The sequence below is a fragment of the Drosophila takahashii genome, chromosome 3R (assembly GCF_030179915.1).
Source record: "Drosophila takahashii strain IR98-3 E-12201 chromosome 3R, DtakHiC1v2, whole genome shotgun sequence".
Lineage (NCBI taxonomy): Eukaryota > Metazoa > Arthropoda > Insecta > Diptera > Drosophilidae > Drosophila > Drosophila takahashii.
Genome location: NC_091681.1, coordinates 12,303,089 through 12,321,502, shown reverse-complemented (window position 1 = coordinate 12,321,502; position 18,414 = coordinate 12,303,089). Strand labels below are relative to the sequence as shown.

Genomic DNA, 18,414 nt, shown 5'->3' with positions numbered 1-18,414 from the left:
TCATGGCACAATTTGCAAGCTGAACCTCTAATTGTGTGAATTGAGAACATTGGCGAACCACCTGGAAAATTAAGAATCAAATTAATTTATGCTTTATTTGTTAAATTAAAACTGAATACTGGATGCTGACTTTCATGGACTTTTTTGCGCCACCAAAAGTACACTTCGCCGAAAATGCGATTCGAGAGGTAGTTCATCTGGCGTGTATTTGTGGGACATGTCTGCTTAATAATTATTTATATTTTACGTTTTATTTCATTAAATTATTGCTGAATTTAAGTTGGCTTTTAGTAAATTGCTGATTGTCAGTTTCGGTTGCCATTCACAGGCAGATGTGCCTTAAATCAAACTTAGAATGGACATCAACAAAAAATGGTATTTTTGGTTCGTAATAAACCAAAAATACCATTCTTCGATCTATTCAAAAATGCAACACTAAAATGTGATGTCGCAGCTTCCGTTTCTTGGAAGCGTTCTTTGCAGAACATCTTTTGAAGGGACAAGACCAGCGGCAAAATGTCGAAGAACCAGCAAAAGGAAAAACCGCAATCATTCATAAAATGCGTAAGTACCACAACACTTAAATAAATATAAATTATATAATAATTAAATTTACTAATTTAATTTCAGAACATAACAAACATCATCTACGGTGGGAACCTCATCCTCATCGCGAGGGCGCTTCTGAGAACCATCTCAGAACATCATCTACGGTGGGAACCTCATCCTCATCGCGAGGGATGGGCCCTAAAACGTTTGCTTGCACAATATGCAAGTATACAGCATTTTCCGAAAAAGGACTTCTAAACCATTTGCGTAGACATGAAATAAAGCGATGTAAATCGTGTCTCAGGAAGAATCCTGATGAAAAACATAAGGCATTTAAATTTAAAATTAAAATCTTTTCAACGAATAGCAGCTGATTGCTGAAAGCTGATTGATTAAAGATTACGCAAACAAACATGGAAGCCAGGAACTAACACCTATTATTTAGCGCGCCATTTTACCACCTCCTGGTGGCAACTTCATCAAGACGGTGCCGGTAAACCCCAAAAAATTAAAAAAAATTGATATGAGTAGTCTCCGGGTGCCTCAGTCGGCTGTTTTGCCTTTAGTTTTGGATTTGGTCCGGCCCGGAAGATCCTGAGACCGATTCATCAGGTAAAATAGTATTGAATACAAGCCTAATATTTAGCAGGGATCGCAAGTAAGAATTACTTTTTTAAAAAAATTGACAAATAAGTCTTATTTTTCAATTTTTATTATAAAAGTTGACAAATAACTCTTATGCTCCAATTTTTATTATAAAAATCAACAAATATTTGTCAACTTTTGAAACTATGGCATATCAACAGAAAGGTATTAAAGCGTAGATTATACATATATCAATTTTAAACCAATGTACCCCACAGTTCAAGAGTTATTTCAATTCAATCTTTATTTTATTATAAAAGTTGACAAATAACTCTTATGCTTCAATTTTTATTATAAAAATCAACAAAATTGAAGCATAAGAGTTATTTGTCAACTTTTATAATAAAAATTGAAAAATAAGACTTATTTGTCAATTTTTTTAAAAAAGTAATTCTTACGTGCGATCCCTGTTATTTAGAAGACGAATTTTGTTTTAGTTTACGTATGCTACTACTGCAAGGGCTCATTACATTGCAAGTTCCTTGTGATGGAGCATTATAGGTCGGACCACGGAGGAGATCTTGCTTTGTATGCAAAGCACGCTTTCCAAACCAATATGGGCTGGCCCGCCACATCAGGCAGCACAAGGATGCGTGCAACCGGGGTCCGGGGTTGCTCGTGTGCAATGTGTGCTGCTTTTCCTTTTTTTTTTGCTTCCATTTTAACAACGAATGGTGAAAATTATAATACATATAACTTAACTTAACCTAAAAGTGAATCCACGCCGCTACCCGGCGTAAACTATGCGTGTTTCTTCCAAGAATTGTGTGCTGCAGTGTTGCCAGATAAAAATGTTGCTTTTCGCCTAAAAAATCTCAAACAGTCGATATTTTTCCCCTAAAAAATTCAGTGAACTCTTTGGCGAAACTCTTACTTCTTTGTGAAACTCTTTCCATTTTCTTACTCTTACGCTCGCTCTGCCTCTCCCGCTCAGACCTTGATTGCACTTCACGTTGTTTCGTTACGTTTTGATTGCACTTTACTTTGTTTCGTTACGTTTTGATTGCACTTCACGTTGTTTTGTTTGAATGTTGCCGCGCAAAAAGTTCCGGTCGTTGCCAGATCGGCAACCGATTTCCGACAAGAAGTATCGCTTTACAAGCGTTGCCATACCTACAAAAATTGAATAATAATATTTTTAATCAGGAATCTACAGTAGATGGCGCTAATGTGGACATTTCTCAATTTAACGCTAGGTGGCGAAAACAAAATTGTCAATATGTGTCGCCACTGAGGAGTGAACTTTTTTGACGCCAGATGCCGCTAAATTCAGTACATATCTAAAAGTTTGCGGTTTGAGAATGTTTTCGTTTAATTATTTAAATTTAAAATAATTAAATAGAATTCAATTAAAATTCAAATTAATTTAAATCCAATTATTTGTAAAACATTTTAAAAAAATTCAAATTGATTTAAATAATAAAATTGTATTTAAAATGCAGTACTATTTCAAAACCATAAAAATGTTGCACGGTGATATGTATGTATGTATTTTTATGGCAACTCAAAGAGAAGCCTACTTGATTTTTATAGCAAGCCCCGAAACTGTAAAATTCTATTAAAAGAGACCTGTAAAACACATTACAGTTTGATATCGGCATGCCATAGTAATTCGCTATTTGCTAAATAAAATTATTTTATATATTTTTCAACTTCGATAGGAAAAAAACTTAGTTGTACTTTTTATAAATTTTCTTTAAAAGTTTTTTTTATCATTTTTTCTTGGTATTTAACAATTTTTAGCTGCGTCTTTTTCTCATCTTTAAGAATATAAGTCAAATATATTTTTCATATTTTTAATATTTTTAAAATTCTACTGCAAAACCGAATATAATTTACCAAACTTTAAAACTATTGTCAACTCTGATATTGCGAAAAAGAAGCAAGCGAAAGGCGAAAAATGTGTACAAAAACAAACAGCGGCAGCACGTGTGCGTGACTCTCAGTGCGGCGGCTTTCTAAGATGGTTGTTGTTTTGCCGAGCAACGAGTCCTGTCGGCTTCGCTCGAGCGGCCCGACTACGTATATCCTGGCCTCGGCTTGGGGCTTGGACCCCTGCGACGATGATGACATGCGGATAGAGCAAATCCAACACGAACGGCTGCTGGACGTGTTTGCTGTGAGCTGCGAGCGAATTGAATTGAATCGAAACGAAACGTTAAGAGAACGGAGCACAAGCCAGAAAATATAGGGATAGGCGACGAGGAGACAGACAGGAAAACAAAGGAGCCACGGGAAAACAGCAAATATAATTAATATTACTCGGCCGTGTTAGTGTTGCGAATGCGAATATTGCCGAAAATTTCCATTAGTGATTGCCCCGTCGCTTGAGTGCGTGCAGAGAAAAGTAGGTTACGGCGGAAAGGACTTTGAGGTCGGACGGTCGGTGGCTCGTGGAAAACGCTCACCACATTTTCCGTGTGCATGTGTGTAGGCCGCTGGGTGCCGAGAAAATGCAGTGCGAGTGCCACAAAGGCGACAAAGGCAAAGTGCAAATGGCTTGATAGAAAATAGCAAATGAACGAGCCAGCCCATTTCCCAAATACTTCGATTCATACTCTCCAGCCGACAAGGGAAAAGTGATATTTTTACAACTGTGGCCTGCTTTTTGCACAGTCCAAATAAAACCACACAGACACACACACACCGACAGACACACAGACAGACAGACAGGGGGGAAACAAGCGGAACCCACACAAACACACACGACAACTATATAGCAATATATGCCCATTGAGTGCCTTATATCATTTGATAATAATCCACAAGGTGTCTACTATGCCGGACAGGAGCTATCCGGCGTTGTTGATCTCAGCGTCGACGCCACAAAGCGTATTAAAGGTGAGCCCTCGCCCTCGAATGTATACTACGAAAATGCCGCCCATGAGTCACGGGGCGTATGAGTGATGCGGTCACTTGGCATTTCGGTGCATTTAAATGCACGAAGGACACCAGCTAATGGCAATATTAAAATGTATCTCCCCCCGGACAACATTTTGAACGTGCTCTGCTATTAATCGTGCACTCCGCTCCCCCTCCCCCAAAAATATGTGACTGTTGTGACTGTCACAGTGGAATATTCTGCAGTTGTTGTGCTGCTCTTGGCATTCCGCCATTTTCATTTATCCATGAACTCGTTAGAGGCGTGGTTATTTGTTTTTTTTTTTGTGGAAATAGACATTACATTAGGAAAGTAGTCGCCTTGTCTTTTTTCGGATAAAAGATGATAAAAGAAGAATATTCAAAGAAATCAAGTTTAGAAAATGTTCGGATCGGAACATTACAATTGAGTAAATTTGGAATAATTTTTTTGAATTTTAATTATTTAGCTTTCAACTCTTATATTTTTGTATTTCTACAATAAATAATCATTTCATATTTTAGCCATAAAACGGCATCCAACGGTATAATATAGAAAACATTATGTTAATTTAATTCTGACACATTTTAAGCCTTGATTTAAATTACACTGTGCAGCATTTTTAGTGCTTTTTAAATTTACCTCGATGGATGCTATATTTTTGGATTCGTTACGAATTCCCAAGTTAAACTGCGTTTTCCAAAAAGTTCCCCGACGCAAGGATTCTTAGCAAAAGGACCTCAAAGTTCGAAAAATTCAGAAATTGGCCAACTTTCTAAAGCTCTCAGAGGCAAACGGATTCATGGTTTGGTTAGATGCTAAAGTTTTATAAAAGATACACTCTTTATCTTTTAAACCCCACACTTACAAAATTTTTAAGATTTTTTTTAAGGCAGAAACAAGTTCTAGAAAACATAGTCAAAAAACATAAAAGTATACAGCTGCGGTCAAAATGGTAGTAGTGTTGCCGCCCTGTGTATTTAAAAGTTTGTTGTTGTAATTGATCTTTTCCTGGTAATATTGTATTGATTATAATTTTCCTATTAGACTAATTGGATAAGAAAAAATTACAAGTTCAAACTTTTAAAATACACAAGGCGGCGACACTACTACTATTTTGACCGCAGCTGTATGTTTTTCAGTTTTTTGACTATGTTTTTTGAAATTTATTTCTGCCTTAAAAAAAATCCTAAAATTATTTTATGTATGGGGTTTGAAAGATAAAGGGTGTATCTTTTTAAAAACTTTAACTTCAAACCAAGCCATGCATCCATTTGCCTCTGAGAGCTCCGCAAAGTTGGCCAATTTCAGCATTTTTCGAACTTTGAGGTCCTTTTGCTAAGAATCCTTGCGTCGGGGAACTCTTTGGAAAACGCAGTTTAACTTGGGAATTCGTAACGAATCCAAAAATATAGCATTTATCGAGGTTAATTTTTGATGCTGCATAGTGTTATTAATATAATAATATTATTATTTAGAAATACTTATCAATGCCAATAATGTTAAAATAATATATCAATCTGATGCTAAAATATGTATTTTCCATAAGGAAAATTATAAAATACTCAGAAAAAATAATAGGAGCGCTATTTTACTATTAGTGTTGAGTGCATGACCTGTTTGCGGCGATGACTCGCTGACCGGCGCGCCGGTTGCAACTTGCAATTTAATTTGGCAATCCCTAGTCATGGAACCCTTGCAGGCATCCACGTCACCGTCAGCGGCTATGCCAAGATACGCTGGATAAAAAAGGGATATCCGCGCGAGAGCGAGCGCGCCATGTGCCGTGCCTACCGATCGTACCTGTCCTCGCGGTCCTACGTCCTGGGATCCTGCGCGAACAACTCGAGCATCGACTGGCAGGCCGGCGAGTACTCGTACACATTCCACGTCATTCTGCCCGACAATCTGCCCACGTCCTTCGACGGCAAGTATGGCCAGATCCACTACGAGATCATAACGACCATCGAGCGGGCCGGGCGTTACCCAAAGGTCTTCAAGCTGCCATTCACCGTGATACAACCGCTGGACTTGAACGCCGATGCGATTTACAGGGTAAGTCTTTTCAAGTCTTTTAAAAATTTAATAAAAGTATACTATTTAATCTAAGGTTTTCTTTCTGAACTAGACCCACTTGCTTGTCCAGAACTTTATTAACTCTTTATTTTTCCTAGGTTCCACTGGAGATCCTCGATCGGAAGCGCTTCTGGAGTTTCTGCTGTCCCACGGGTCCGCTGACGGTGAAGTTCTCGACGCCGTACTGCGGATATGCGCCCGGCCAGAAGATCCACTTTGTGCTGTACATCAACAACGAGTCCTCGATCGACATCACCGAGTGCGAGGTCAAGTTAAAGCAGGAGGTGAGCTACGAGTCGCACGATCCGCAGCACGAGTACCGCTATGACAAGCACCTGATCGCCCGGAAGCAGTTCGGAAACGTGCTGAGATGGTCGAGGAAGGTGTATCGGGGGTACCTGGATCTGCCCTCCATACCGCCCACTTCAGTGAAGCCCACGTGCCCCATTAGCGTTAACTATTCGATTAAGATCATCGTGAATCCCACGGAGTTCCACTGGAAGCTTAAGCTGAAGATCCCGCTGACCATCGGCAGTATTCCGATAATGGATGGCCCGGAGGCCCTGCTGCGATTCAATCGCCAGCAGCAACAGCACCAAGTAGTTAGTCAAAATTTACAATTGTCCACGCAGCAGCGGCAGCGTCAAAGGGATCGTGACCGCGACAGGGATAGGGATAGGGATCTGAATCTGGATCGAGATAGAGATCGGGATAGGGACCGGACAAGTGCCTCAATTCAGCAGCGACGTCTAAGCAACATCAACAACAACAATCATGGACGCCTCGTGGGTGGACTACTGCCGACCAATAGCAATATGAATATGATAGTGAATGCCAGTCCCACGCCCACGAGCTCCACGCCCTCATCAACGCCAACAACTGCCGCCCTCAGGCCCACGGCAATGCCAGCGATATTGGTGACCAGCGATAGCGATAATCCCCCGGACTACATACCGATGAGTAAGATTCTTCGTTATAAATGCCCTCGCAGATGCAATCTTAACTTAACTGATAGCTGAATCAGAACTGCGACCTAATTTCTTAAAAATTAATATCATTAAACCAGTTACTCGTAGAGTAAAAGGGTATATTGCATTCGTGCAAAAGTATGTAAAAGCTAGAAGGAAGCGTTTCCGACCCCATAAAGTATATATATTCTTGATCAGGGTCACTAGCCGAGTCGATCTAGCCATGTCCGTCCGTCTGTCTGTTTGTCTGTCTGTCCGTCTGTCTGTCCGTATGAACGCTGAGATCTCGGAAACTACAAAAGCTAGAAGGTTAAGATTTTCCACACATATTCTTGGGCCTCCTACGCAGCGCAAGTTTATTTCAGCCGAGCGCCACGCCCCCTCTAATGCCCACAATCGCCCACTAACGATTTTAAAATGTGTCCTGCGCCCACATCTTTAAAGATTTCGGAGAAGTATAAATGCAATTCTGTTATGTATAGTTATACCTATCGAAATGTAGAACACATTTTTTAAATCGGACCATTTATTAAAAAGTTATACGCAATCAAAAAAACGTTATATATCTTTCTCACTCGCACTCCCTTTAGCTAAGGTTCGAATATTAGATAGTCGGGACAACAACCCGAGCACAGCGTTCGCACTCCCTTTAGCTGAGTGACGGGTATTAGGTAGTCGGGACACCAACCCTACTACAGCGTTCTCTCTGGTTTTTAATTTATTACATTTCTACTTAAACTTCCTTATTTTTCAGTGCCGCCCTCGTACGAAGATGCCATGGCTCTGAGTGAGAAATTCAGCGATGATACTGAGTTCTTGACCAACGTTAGCATGAGCAGCATTTTGTCCGCTCAAGCTGATGTTACTACAAGTGAGCCCTTTAAGCCGCGTTATCCGGTCTATTACGATTATGAGACACCGACCATACCGCCCGGTAGTGATGATTCTAATGAATCCGACACATAAAATCCCATCCAATACAAAAATACCAAAAATTGTTTACCAAAAAAGCAAAAGAAAAAAAAAACACGAAAAATGAACAAATCAATTGAATGGCTGAGTGGCTTTTTCTATATATTCTTATTTTATTCCTTTACTTAAAAGTAGTTAGAGCATTGTTCTTAAATGTCTTGTATTCTGTTAAAGTAATGAGATTAAAATTGAAAAGAATTATCCATCCAAGTTTGTCCGCTTACATGTGCAAGGTTTATAGTCAATGTTATGATTGTCCTCGTCTGATCAAAATAATTCAAGATCCTTTGCAGAATATAGTCCGAGTTCGTAACCTTTAATATTTCCTCTGATCTGTACGTCCGATTTCACTTAAACTTCTTTCAATTAAATCTTATAACTTACCTAACATTAAAATTTTTAAATATCATATTACATTTTATTCCTATTATATAAAACTGTATATCTATAAAATTGCACGTTTAATTATATTTACACGTTATATAGAAGTATCGACGAATTTTTCTCTAAGTTTAGTTAATACAAATTGTTTAATTCGTAAAATTTTAATTATTCAAATACCCTCCATAAGCATATCTGGATTCATTTAAATTCTATTTACCTATTATGAAAGTTAATTAATTATTACAAACATTTGAACTTAATATAAAATATTTGTATACGTCTGAACCAAATACCTTTATAAATTTGAAATTATATTACAAAGAATAGATGCTTTATTAGAGCGTCTCTTAAATTTTAAGACAAATACATTAACCAAATACCGTTTAAGAGCATTATACATTTTCAAAGCTTTATCTTGACTATTTCTACTTTTCTAATATGCATTTCTCTGTTAATTAGACGTAAGCCGGAAAGAAACATTTTCAAAATGTTCTTAACTTGTAAATTTGTTCTCTTGTTACCGCCCCAAAACATGCTACATTTTGTACCGTCCATTCACGACCCCCACCACCTTCTTCCTTCGAAATTCGAAAACCCCAGAGAGGCTTTACGATGAGTCCAGTTCCCAGCTGCGGCTCACACTCAGCTGTCAGGACTCGGCACCACCGGGAGCGGAAATGGATGAGGAGGTAACTACGAATACACCCGGAGGAGCGTCCCTCGCCTGCGAAAAAAAATGAGACGGCCTGGGATCAATCGATATGGAAAGAGCTGCATCAAATGTTATCCAATAAGGCAACCGCAACAACACTTACATATTTACTCGAAATCAAAATATTATAGAAATGGATAATTCAAACCAAGCGCTAACGTTTAGTAGTTCTTAAGTCTGAGGCGTAAATAAAAATTGGATATAGCAAATCGAACACATTTTTATAGAACCAAGCCTGAAAGGTATATATTTTGCAAAAGTATTTAAATTATCTACACTAAGATGGATTTACTTTTGAATTCATTTCAGTTTCCCCAGAGTAATGTCAATAATTTTAATTTGTATTAAATCTTTCTTCTATCAACCCTAAGCTTACTCTTAACTACTTCCTAATCCTAGTTTCGTCCTTTTTCTTCAACTATCTGATTAACTTTTTTTGATAAATATTTCAAATCGTATGCAGATTGAGTATACAATTCCATAGGGCCATAATACAGTGATCGCTGGCTACATATATACGAACAACGTAGTGAAAAGTTAGATGAAATCCTTTAGCCCTTAAGATTAAGATAAACTCCCAGAAAATCTGCACAATTTTACCCAAAGGAGAGTCGGAACTAATACGAAATTAACATTTTCCAATATTGAATATGTATTTATAAAGTATCTATGAAAAATTTACAAGCAAAGATTAGCCAAATTGTACTTAGTTCTCTATTATTTTGCATTACCTATCATATATTATATTTGTATCAGTCATCACATCATCATAACCTTTAGGTGTCTAAACGAGATATTGTCTAACTAAATATATAAAAGTGTCTTTTGCTCTAGTTTATATACAAGCGTTTAACTTTAGATTGTGTAAACCCTTTTACTATATACTTTGTACTTCCTCTGATTTTAAAGCCAGTCTAACCAGCAATCATATAAGTCTATTCCTAAGTCTTAACTGTCTTCAATTCGATTCAATCCGATTTAATAAAGCTAAACAAGCAAAATATATTATGTATACCCCAGAAGCCAAAGATGAACTGATTTAAGTGGAGGCAGGGGCCACATCCTGATAACACATCAGCTACAGTTTGTAATCAGAAACGAATCTCAGCCGGCTAAGCTGAGCAATAAACTGAATTTATATCTTTATGTCGCCACAGGCAAAACAGACTTCGGGCCAAATTAGTACTAAAACAGCAGCCATTTCTCATGTAGACGACTCGTGGGGAAAAAGTTTTTCAGACTTCCCTCAGCTTCGGCTAAAACCTCAAGTTGTCACAGTCACTTGTTCGTCGTCCGTCGACGAGGTCGCAACTGGAGTCTCAGTCGCGTGAATGCGATTTATTAAAAAACTAAAATAATAATGCGATTCCGCGGCTGTTGGCCATAATTTTCCATACCTCTGAAAATGACAATAAATTGTGAATTTAATTTATCGCGTGCCGCCGCTATTTATTATACTGGCGAGCAAATTTCGGGCTCACTCACTGTGACAGTGGGCGGAAAAAAACATTTCCCATTAGAGGGTAAGTAGAAGATGCCATTAGGCAAATGAGTTGGTCTAGTGATTAGATAGGGGAGAGTTGTGCAAACAAATGGACAATCTGTTATACTGATCTCATTGTTGTTTCCCCTTTGACAGGCGTAGGTATCACACTCCATGGAGTCTCAACGGTTCACTGGCGGGAATCACTTCGCGGTCCCCCGGAAATCGAACATAATGATAGTACGGGAAGGTTCGAGTGTGCCAAGGTGGATTACAAGGGCAGCAAGGTTCACATAAATCAAACAAAGAAGTTGACTGAAGGCCTACGCCTACAACCTGGGATTTTTCGATTGGGCGAATTCCAGTTCAAACTCCCTGATAATCTGCCAGCCACCTGCAGACTTCCTTTCGGCAATGTGGAGTACTTGCTAAAGGTTGTCATTGAAAGGCGGGGCAAATATAACAAGTGCTTTCAGCAGCGACTGGTGATAAGAAAGAGTCTGGAGTTTAGTGACCTAAAGCCGCAGTTTAAGGAAACATCGAATATAGGCCTTTCACTACCCCGAAGTGTGTTTGTTCCTGGTCAAAGTGTACCCTATGAGGTTATTTCAAAAGACGGAGTTTTTAAAATCCTAACCCGCTTGTGTAAAAGAGTTAGCTATAAAAGTCAGGAACCCAATCTCAAGACCAAAACAGTTATACAAGTTTTATCGGAGTGCTCGGACCTGAAAGGAGATCTTCGACTGCCTCTGACAGCTCCTATTATGAGCCCCGTGGATCAGTTGGAACTCATACAGATCAGTTACTATATTGAGACATTTAACTACTTGGAGGCTCCGGTCAGACTGCCCATTTTTGTGGCCACAGCAGCACCGCCTGTTTACACCCCCTTCACTCAAAATAAATTTAACCCTAAATTTTAGAAAATCGCCCTAAAAATTTATTTTTTCTAAATACAAGAAAGTTATTTCTAAATCTAAGGAAATTTTTCTTAAGTCAAGAAAGTTTTTCTCAAATCTAGGAAGTTTTTCTTAATTGTAGAAAATGGTTACCATGAACTAAAATCACCCTAAAATCTAGAAAAAATTTCCTATACTTTAGAAATTATTTTCTGAAAAATAGAAAGGCAAACGAAAATAATAAAATATTTTGGCAACACCTTTTCTAAAAATTAGTGCCCTAACCCTAAAATGAAACCAACCCTAAATAATAGAAACATTTTCTAAAAAGTAGAAATTTTTTCTAAAAAATAGAAATATTTGTTTTCACATGCTCTGGCACACCAAAATGTTCAATGCCAGAACTTGTCAACTGCCGGCCGGCTGTACCCGTGGCGCAGACGGTTAAAGCACTTGGTTAGCAATCGAATCGACGCGGGTTCGAGTCCCAGAGCAAATTTTTTTTACCTTTTTTTTTTAATTTTTTTTTTTAATGTTATTTTATTTTATCTTTTTATTTATTTTTTTACTTTTTTTTATTCCTTTTTTTATTGATGGCAAGCGGTAAACTGAAAATAATTAGGTTTATATTCAGCTATTTACTATATACTACACATAATATAAATTGCGTTAGCATAAATATATACATATGTATATACGTATGTAAATAAGTAAAACGCGAATGGTCAAAATTATGCAATTAGTATTCAAATGTGTTGTCCGCTTCACCCTTTACATACAATGCTCGGTTTGCCACAACAAATTTATGTGCTACAATGGCCCAGTATGTAGGCCGTTCGCTCCTCGCGCGGGAAACCCGGGTTCGATTCTCACGACGGACAAGTAAAAATTGTAAGTTTTTTTCATGAAGATAAAATATTAACTAATCATAATTTATACATTCCCCCATTCCCCCGCAGTCACGTAGTCCACACTTACAACCACATTTGGCTTTGGTTACATAAGAAATCCAAGTGCAAATACATAATAATAAATACATAACCTTTAACATTCACAATATACAAGACACACAACGCCTGCATATGTACATAGGGAGGAGTACATAATATAAACGTATATACAAAAAAAATCATGATTGAACATGTTTTTTTGTTTTGTTTTTAATTTCTATTTTTTAGGAAAATTTCCTACTTTTTAGAAATTTTTGCCCTTAAATTTAGTTAAATTACCCTAAAATTTAGAAATATGACGTCAAAAAAAATCAAAAATATAGAAAAATGTGACCCTAAAATTTAGGGCTAGCTTGTCTTGAAGACAAAAGTAGGGCGATTTCCTTGACTTTAGGGTTAATTTTATTTTGAGTGTTGGAAACCTCCCGACTTGGCTTCGTTAATATGGGTAAGCCAATATACTCTACGCTAATCATGCCGCAAGTAATTAAATATTGCTCCCCTTTCAGCCTTGAGCCAGAGCGAACTGTTTGGGCCAATTAATCAGTTTCTGGCCCACAGCTGTTCCCGAGAAATTGGCGCCTTGGCGCTGAGCAAACACTGTGAACGCATCAAGTTGCTGAAAGGCCCGAAGAGAAAACAGTCGTACGTGCAATTAGCACTGCGATACTTGTATAAGAAAGTATTACCCTGACACGCGCCGAGGTTGGAATTTCAGTGTCAAGCTTTTGATATTTTAAGAATTCAATGGAATCGAACTTGAAATGCGGTAATGGAAAGTAACCCAAACAACTGGAATTCAGGGTGTCACTATTACACTGGACAGAAAATAATGGATTAATGGCTTAGTACCAAATACCAAACTATTCATGATTTGATCCCAAAGAGTTCAAGGCTAGACATTTTTAGGAACAAAAAATGCAGATATTATAAACATAATTAGAATAATAATATTGTTGTATTTTTTACTGTAAGTACTGACTACTAAGTCCTTAGGATCTGATTTAGATTAATAATAATAAATAAAAAAGACTTATTCTTCTTGCCAATAATATTAATTTTAAGTTGACAGCTAAAGTTAAAATTACAAAAAAAAATCAATTAAGACCTTAAAAAAATAACACCAAACGAACAATTTTAAGCTGCGTTTTATATAACATATTAAAATAAGTGGTTGCAAGTATTTCCGTTTTTCTCTGTGACATCTCATTTCATGCAGCCTCATTTATTTATGGACAACCGCCGACCAACCGACGAGCTCTCATTATCGGCATTATGCATGCGGGATTAATGGAGTGAGTGCCCAAATAATTTCGAGGTCCTAATTGTGCCACGTTATGCGGCAACAAAGTGGCCAAGGGGATACAGCCAACACCCCGAAAACAAAGTGCTTGTTGTGACGCACTGCTCGATTTTGTTGACATTCTTTCGGGCGTTGTATCGGCGCTTGATATATGGTAATAACTGTAGTGTATGTAGTGGATATTGGCTCCTGACCTCGCCAGCATCCGCCCCGTTGGCTTTCGTCCCCATTTTCGTGGTGTGTTTGAGTGTGCTGGCCAAAGCCAAAGCCAAACAAAGGAAACCGAAAGGACCCACGGCCAAAAGCTGCTCCATTTCCGAACGTTTCCCGCTGAAATATTAGACCAGAAGCAGACAGTAGACGGCTACACAGACGCAAGGCGCCAGCTTATTGATTCGAACGCCCCCGAAACTCCGCTCCCCGAAAAGCGAAAGCCCGATGGCGTCGGATGCTGACAAAGAACTCGCCGTTCAGAACTCAGTGCGCGTCTGGCTGTGTGGAAGTTGGGTTGCTCCTCGGTGCTCCGTTTCGAGAGGCCCATCCAGTGGTAGCGATGAACTGGCAGTGAAGACTTGGTGAACTCAAGCCGGAAGTGAAGAAGTGAAGCCGCCATGCCCACCACCTGTGTCTTTCAGCTGGATCGCCTGAACCCGGTCTACAACAGCGGGGAATACATCAGTGGTCGCATTCTCTTACGCACGGACAAGGTGAAGCGGGTCAATGGTGGGTTGGCGATTCCTTTGAAACCCTATCCCTAGCCCACTGGCTAATACTACATGTCCTGAAATTCCCCAGCCGTATATGTGACCCTGGAGGGCGAGGCCAAGGTTCAGTGGTCGATGAGCGGCAAGAGCGAGACGGCCAATTACTCGGGCCATCAGCAATATTTACACTCCCGCACCAATGTGTTCGATAATACCCTCTTCCGGGCTGGCGTCCACGTATACGTGCTCACTCTGAGGATTCCCCCCGACTGCCCCAGCACCTGCAAGGGTCCCTACGGCTACATAGCCTACACCATCTCGCTGACCATCGACAAGCCCTGGGGCTTCGACGAGGTCTTCCGAAAGCCCATCAATGTGGTGCAAACGTTGGACCTCAACTACAACACAGAGTTTGCAGTAAGTTCAAATTGTGCTTATGCGCCATTCCAGAAAAGAAAAGCTTTTATATTGTGTTTCGGAGTGCTGTTTTAGATCTTAGAATTTTCAAAAACTACAATTATTACAGTTTAAACATAGTTATAAGAAGAAAAAGAAATACAAAACGCAAAATAAATTAGAAGGAATATCTTCAGTCCTATTAAATGAACCTGGCTATTTTGGAAACATTTCAATTGCAAGAATTCATGCGCCTATTTTTAGAAAGTTATATAGGGCTTTTAAAAAAATTCGAATTAAATCAAACAAAACCCTTTCTTGACGAGGTAAAAAAATAGTGACGATCACACCTCGACATAAACAAGTTTTGAAATCAACTTTTGTGAGGAAAAATATTTATATTCGACTACATAATTACACATTCTAAACTTGTCTTATTCCGCAATATCAATCGAAAATGTATTTATTTTTTTTAATTTTCTTGTACGAAATTCAAAATGTATTTTTTTCGGCAATTCCTTCGTACAAGCAATTGATTTTGAGATACACTAACATACAAAATTTATATCATAATTTCCTAATGATCCTATTACCAGTTATCATGTCCACCGGATGGGTACTTTTCTTTTTGAGTCTTAGACAAAAAGGAACACAAGTTAAAGAAATCATAAAAGCTAAACAAATCATTTAGAATATTAAAAAAATCATAAACAAGTTTCTGTTTTTGGAAAAAACAACCAGCAATAATTGTACTATTTCCTCATATTTTTGTTAATGATTAACAAACCAAAATTGCAGAATAAATAATAATAAAACAAATTTTTAATTATCTGAATTTAATCTAAATAGTTTTTGATCTTTAGACACTCATGTTCCTATTTCTTATAATTCATGTCATTAATACTTCCCTCCCATACCAGCTGCCTGTTAAGGATGAAAACCTGAAATATCTCTGCCATTGGCCCTGCATCTCGGGTCCCATATGCTCCACCTTGGCCTTGCCCGCCTCCGGATTCACGCCCCTGCAGGAGGTGCCCTTCCGGTTGGAGGTGGACAACCAGTCGCCACACTACGACATCATCGGCGTGGAGGTCTCCATCAAGCAGCACTTCGTCTTCCTCTCGCGGAAGCCCGTCAAGCGGAACTTCTACACGAAGACGCTGGTCAAGGAGCTGATCTCGGATCGCACTCTGCGCCTGTCCAAGCGGCAGTACGAGTCCAGCATCTGCGTGCCCATGGACACGCCCCGATCGACCCTCAATCCCAACTACATCGTCTTCCTGCACTACACGCTGCAGGTGAAGCTGAAGACGGGCTACTTCCACTACGATACGGACCTCTCAGTGCCCATCATCGTGGGAACAACCTCCCTGCAGCATCTCAGGGAATCGGTTCACACCCAGCAGCCCGTGCGGAGGACTCCCACGCCGGAGAGACAGCGACTGATCGAGCGGGTGACTCCGCGGCCGCCGCCGCTGGAGGAGGAGTCCGCCGGAGAAGCGGATGCGGCCACGGATGAGCCGCACCAGGCAATCGAGGACGATGAGCCCCCTTCGTACGACAGTTGCCGTGAGTTCTTAATGCTGGTTTACCTACAATTACTTGCATTTTAACTGTGATTCGATATCAACTGGCCAGGGTAAAACTGGAATTAGTTGGCCCCATTTCAATGAAATCAAAGTTGAAGGAGTCGTTTTAAAAATTGCATTATAAAGAGGACATGTTGTTTATGGTGGATAACATACTTACACACAAAAAAATCGATTGGTAAAATTAACCAATAACCAAAAATTGTCAATTCTACCAATCAAATAGTTACTTTCACAACAACAAATACACACAATTAGCAAAGACACACAAACAAATCAAAAACAAAATACGCGTAATTTTTTCTTTAATTACGGTACCATCCGTATAGGTCAATTTTACCAATTAAATTTTCTTTGTGTGTACGAATGAGCATTTAATGTGTTAAATTTACGTTATAAAAGTAGTTGAACAACATTTTAAATTTCTTTTATAATCACCTCAAAAGCTGTATGAGAGTCATTTTTGAAACAAACTTGAAAATTGCATATTTGTTTTTGAGCCGATGACTTTTATGAACTGTTTGTGCAGTTTCTTAAATTTTTTGTAAACAGCTGCTAAACAATTAACAATAATTTAAAAAGAGATTCATCAGTTATTTTACAATCGAAAAACACCTGTAGTCATTCTTACGTGAAGAATTGTAAAAAAAGTGCTCAGACCACATGTGAATGAAATCTTTTTGAAATATTTTATTATTACACCCGTGAAGTTCATCAAACAAAATGAAACTGACCTTCGTATGGAAGGGGTGAAGAAAGTACAAAAATGTTGAGAAGTATTTGTCTATTGTAATATAATAATAGTAGATTTGATAGAAAATTATCCTTAATTATAATTAAATATGGAAAAATTATTTATGTAAATCAGCAATTTAGAGCTAAATATTTAAACTGCTATTTCCTAATCCACTTACAGTTCCGCCCTCCTTCAGTTTTGCCACCTTGGCAGGCAGTCAGCAGACTTTGGGAAGTAACCACGCAGTTGTCCTGCAGCGCATTCACCTACCCAAGTTCCCAGGCTTCAACACCCTAATCGGGACAGCTCCAGCCCACGGAATGGAGGACTCCGGCTTGGACATGCACATGTACAGGTCCTACGGCTCCCTCAACACGGATCACACGGGCCGGAGTCTGGACACTTTCGGCTCCCTCTGCGGTCCACTGTCTGAGCATGTCGAGGAGCAGGAGACGAACGCTGGGGAGTCGGAGGTCCTGGATGTAACTGCCCAGGTGCATCGGCCAGTTCCCAGGGCCCGGGTGGCCGAGATCGAGGAGGAGCTGGAGGACGAGCACCTGTTCTAGTGGAGAAGTGTCTTATATACATACGTATTGCCATCCCAAGTAACAAGTAACTTAAGTGTTCAAGACTAAGGCTTATACAGGATTTTTAGGCCGGATCCCAGTCCGTCGTCTAGTTTTAGAGAGCAGTCATCGCGCAAATTTGTAGACTCGCGTACCATCCAAAATTGATCGAATCGAACTTATTGAGTGCCGAAATCCCTTTTTTCTAGCATACATATTTACCGCTTTTCTACATCCATCAAACATTTACGGTTTAAATATTCGACTTGATACATTTACTAATTATCCTAAGTACCAACTAATGCGTTCTTAAGTGGACAATAAATAAATGCAGTATACAAACCAATCAATTTGTTAATTGTATAGGTATAGGATAGTGGTGGGATATTTTAAAGTTATTTACTTATTAATAGAAATAATTAACGTTTTAAAGAAACTCTGGTTTGTATTATAATCAAATATGAAAATATATTTTTTTTTAATTTTTAAAGATTTTTTTTTTGGAATACAAAAATAACACATTTTTTACTACTTTAAAAAAAGGTATTTTATGAAACACAATGGTGTTTAAAAAAGTTCACTCACCCGAAAACAGCTCATCAATGGTTATGTGATATTGGGT

The 18,414-nt window shown here is 38.8% G+C and overlaps 3 protein-coding genes across 4 annotated transcripts; all 3 read left to right on the top strand.

The window, feature by feature from the left end:
• The first annotated feature begins 3,296 nt into the window (after nt 1-3,296).
• Nucleotides 3,297-9,918, top strand: LOC108054656 (arrestin domain-containing protein 17). Of its 2 annotated transcripts, none has more exons than XM_017137705.3 (5): nt 3,297-4,035; nt 5,757-6,109; nt 6,229-7,090; nt 7,853-8,032; nt 9,055-9,918. In XM_017137705.3, exons 1-5 carry the CDS (start codon nt 3,921-3,923, stop codon nt 9,192-9,194), a joined length of 1,650 nt encoding a protein of 549 aa, XP_016993194.1. In that variant the 5' UTR covers nt 3,297-3,920; the 3' UTR covers nt 9,195-9,918. The 2 variants fall into 2 exon arrangements, with proteins under 2 accessions (XP_016993194.1, XP_070073088.1); XM_070216987.1 differs by having other exon boundaries at nt 7,853-7,969; nt 9,055-9,194.
• A 538-nt stretch (nt 9,919-10,456) lies between these two features.
• Nucleotides 10,457-13,632, top strand: LOC108054632 (uncharacterized). Its single transcript, XM_044396305.2, has 4 exons — nt 10,457-10,689; nt 10,806-11,538; nt 12,912-12,946; nt 13,008-13,632. Exons 1-4 carry the CDS (start codon nt 10,572-10,574, stop codon nt 13,190-13,192), a joined length of 1,071 nt encoding a protein of 356 aa, XP_044252240.1. The 5' UTR covers nt 10,457-10,571; the 3' UTR covers nt 13,193-13,632.
• A 420-nt stretch (nt 13,633-14,052) lies between these two features.
• LOC108054642 (arrestin domain-containing protein 17) lies at nt 14,053-18,101 on the top strand. Its single transcript, XM_017137688.3, has 4 exons — nt 14,053-14,524; nt 14,597-14,922; nt 15,822-16,470; nt 17,407-18,101. Exons 1-4 carry the CDS (start codon nt 14,413-14,415, stop codon nt 17,790-17,792), a joined length of 1,473 nt encoding a protein of 490 aa, XP_016993177.2. The 5' UTR covers nt 14,053-14,412; the 3' UTR covers nt 17,793-18,101.
• Nucleotides 18,102-18,414: the final 313 nt, after the last annotated feature.

Coding starts and splice junctions, on each gene's coding strand:
- LOC108054656 (XM_017137705.3), top strand. CDS start 3,921: ATGCCCATTGAGTGCCTTATATCATTTGATAATAATCCACAAGGTGTC. Junction 4,036..5,756: donor CGCCACAAAGCGTATTAAAG/GTGAGCCCTCGC, acceptor GAACCCTTGCAG/GCATCCACGTCACCGTCAGC. Junction 8,033..9,054: donor GACACCGACCATACCGCCCG/GTAGTGATGATT, acceptor CGAAAACCCCAG/AGAGGCTTTACGATGAGTCC.
- LOC108054632 (XM_044396305.2), top strand. CDS start 10,572: ATGACAATAAATTGTGAATTTAATTTATCGCGTGCCGCCGCTATTTAT. Junction 11,539..12,911: donor GCACCGCCTGTTTACACCCC/CTTCACTCAAAA, acceptor TTTATTTTGAGT/GTTGGAAACCTCCCGACTTG. Junction 12,947..13,007: donor ACTTGGCTTCGTTAATATGG/GTAAGCCAATAT, acceptor CTCCCCTTTCAG/CCTTGAGCCAGAGCGAACTG.
- LOC108054642 (XM_017137688.3), top strand. CDS start 14,413: ATGCCCACCACCTGTGTCTTTCAGCTGGATCGCCTGAACCCGGTCTAC. Junction 14,525..14,596: donor CAAGGTGAAGCGGGTCAATG/GTGGGTTGGCGA, acceptor GAAATTCCCCAG/CCGTATATGTGACCCTGGAG. Junction 14,923..15,821: donor ACTACAACACAGAGTTTGCA/GTAAGTTCAAAT, acceptor CTCCCATACCAG/CTGCCTGTTAAGGATGAAAA.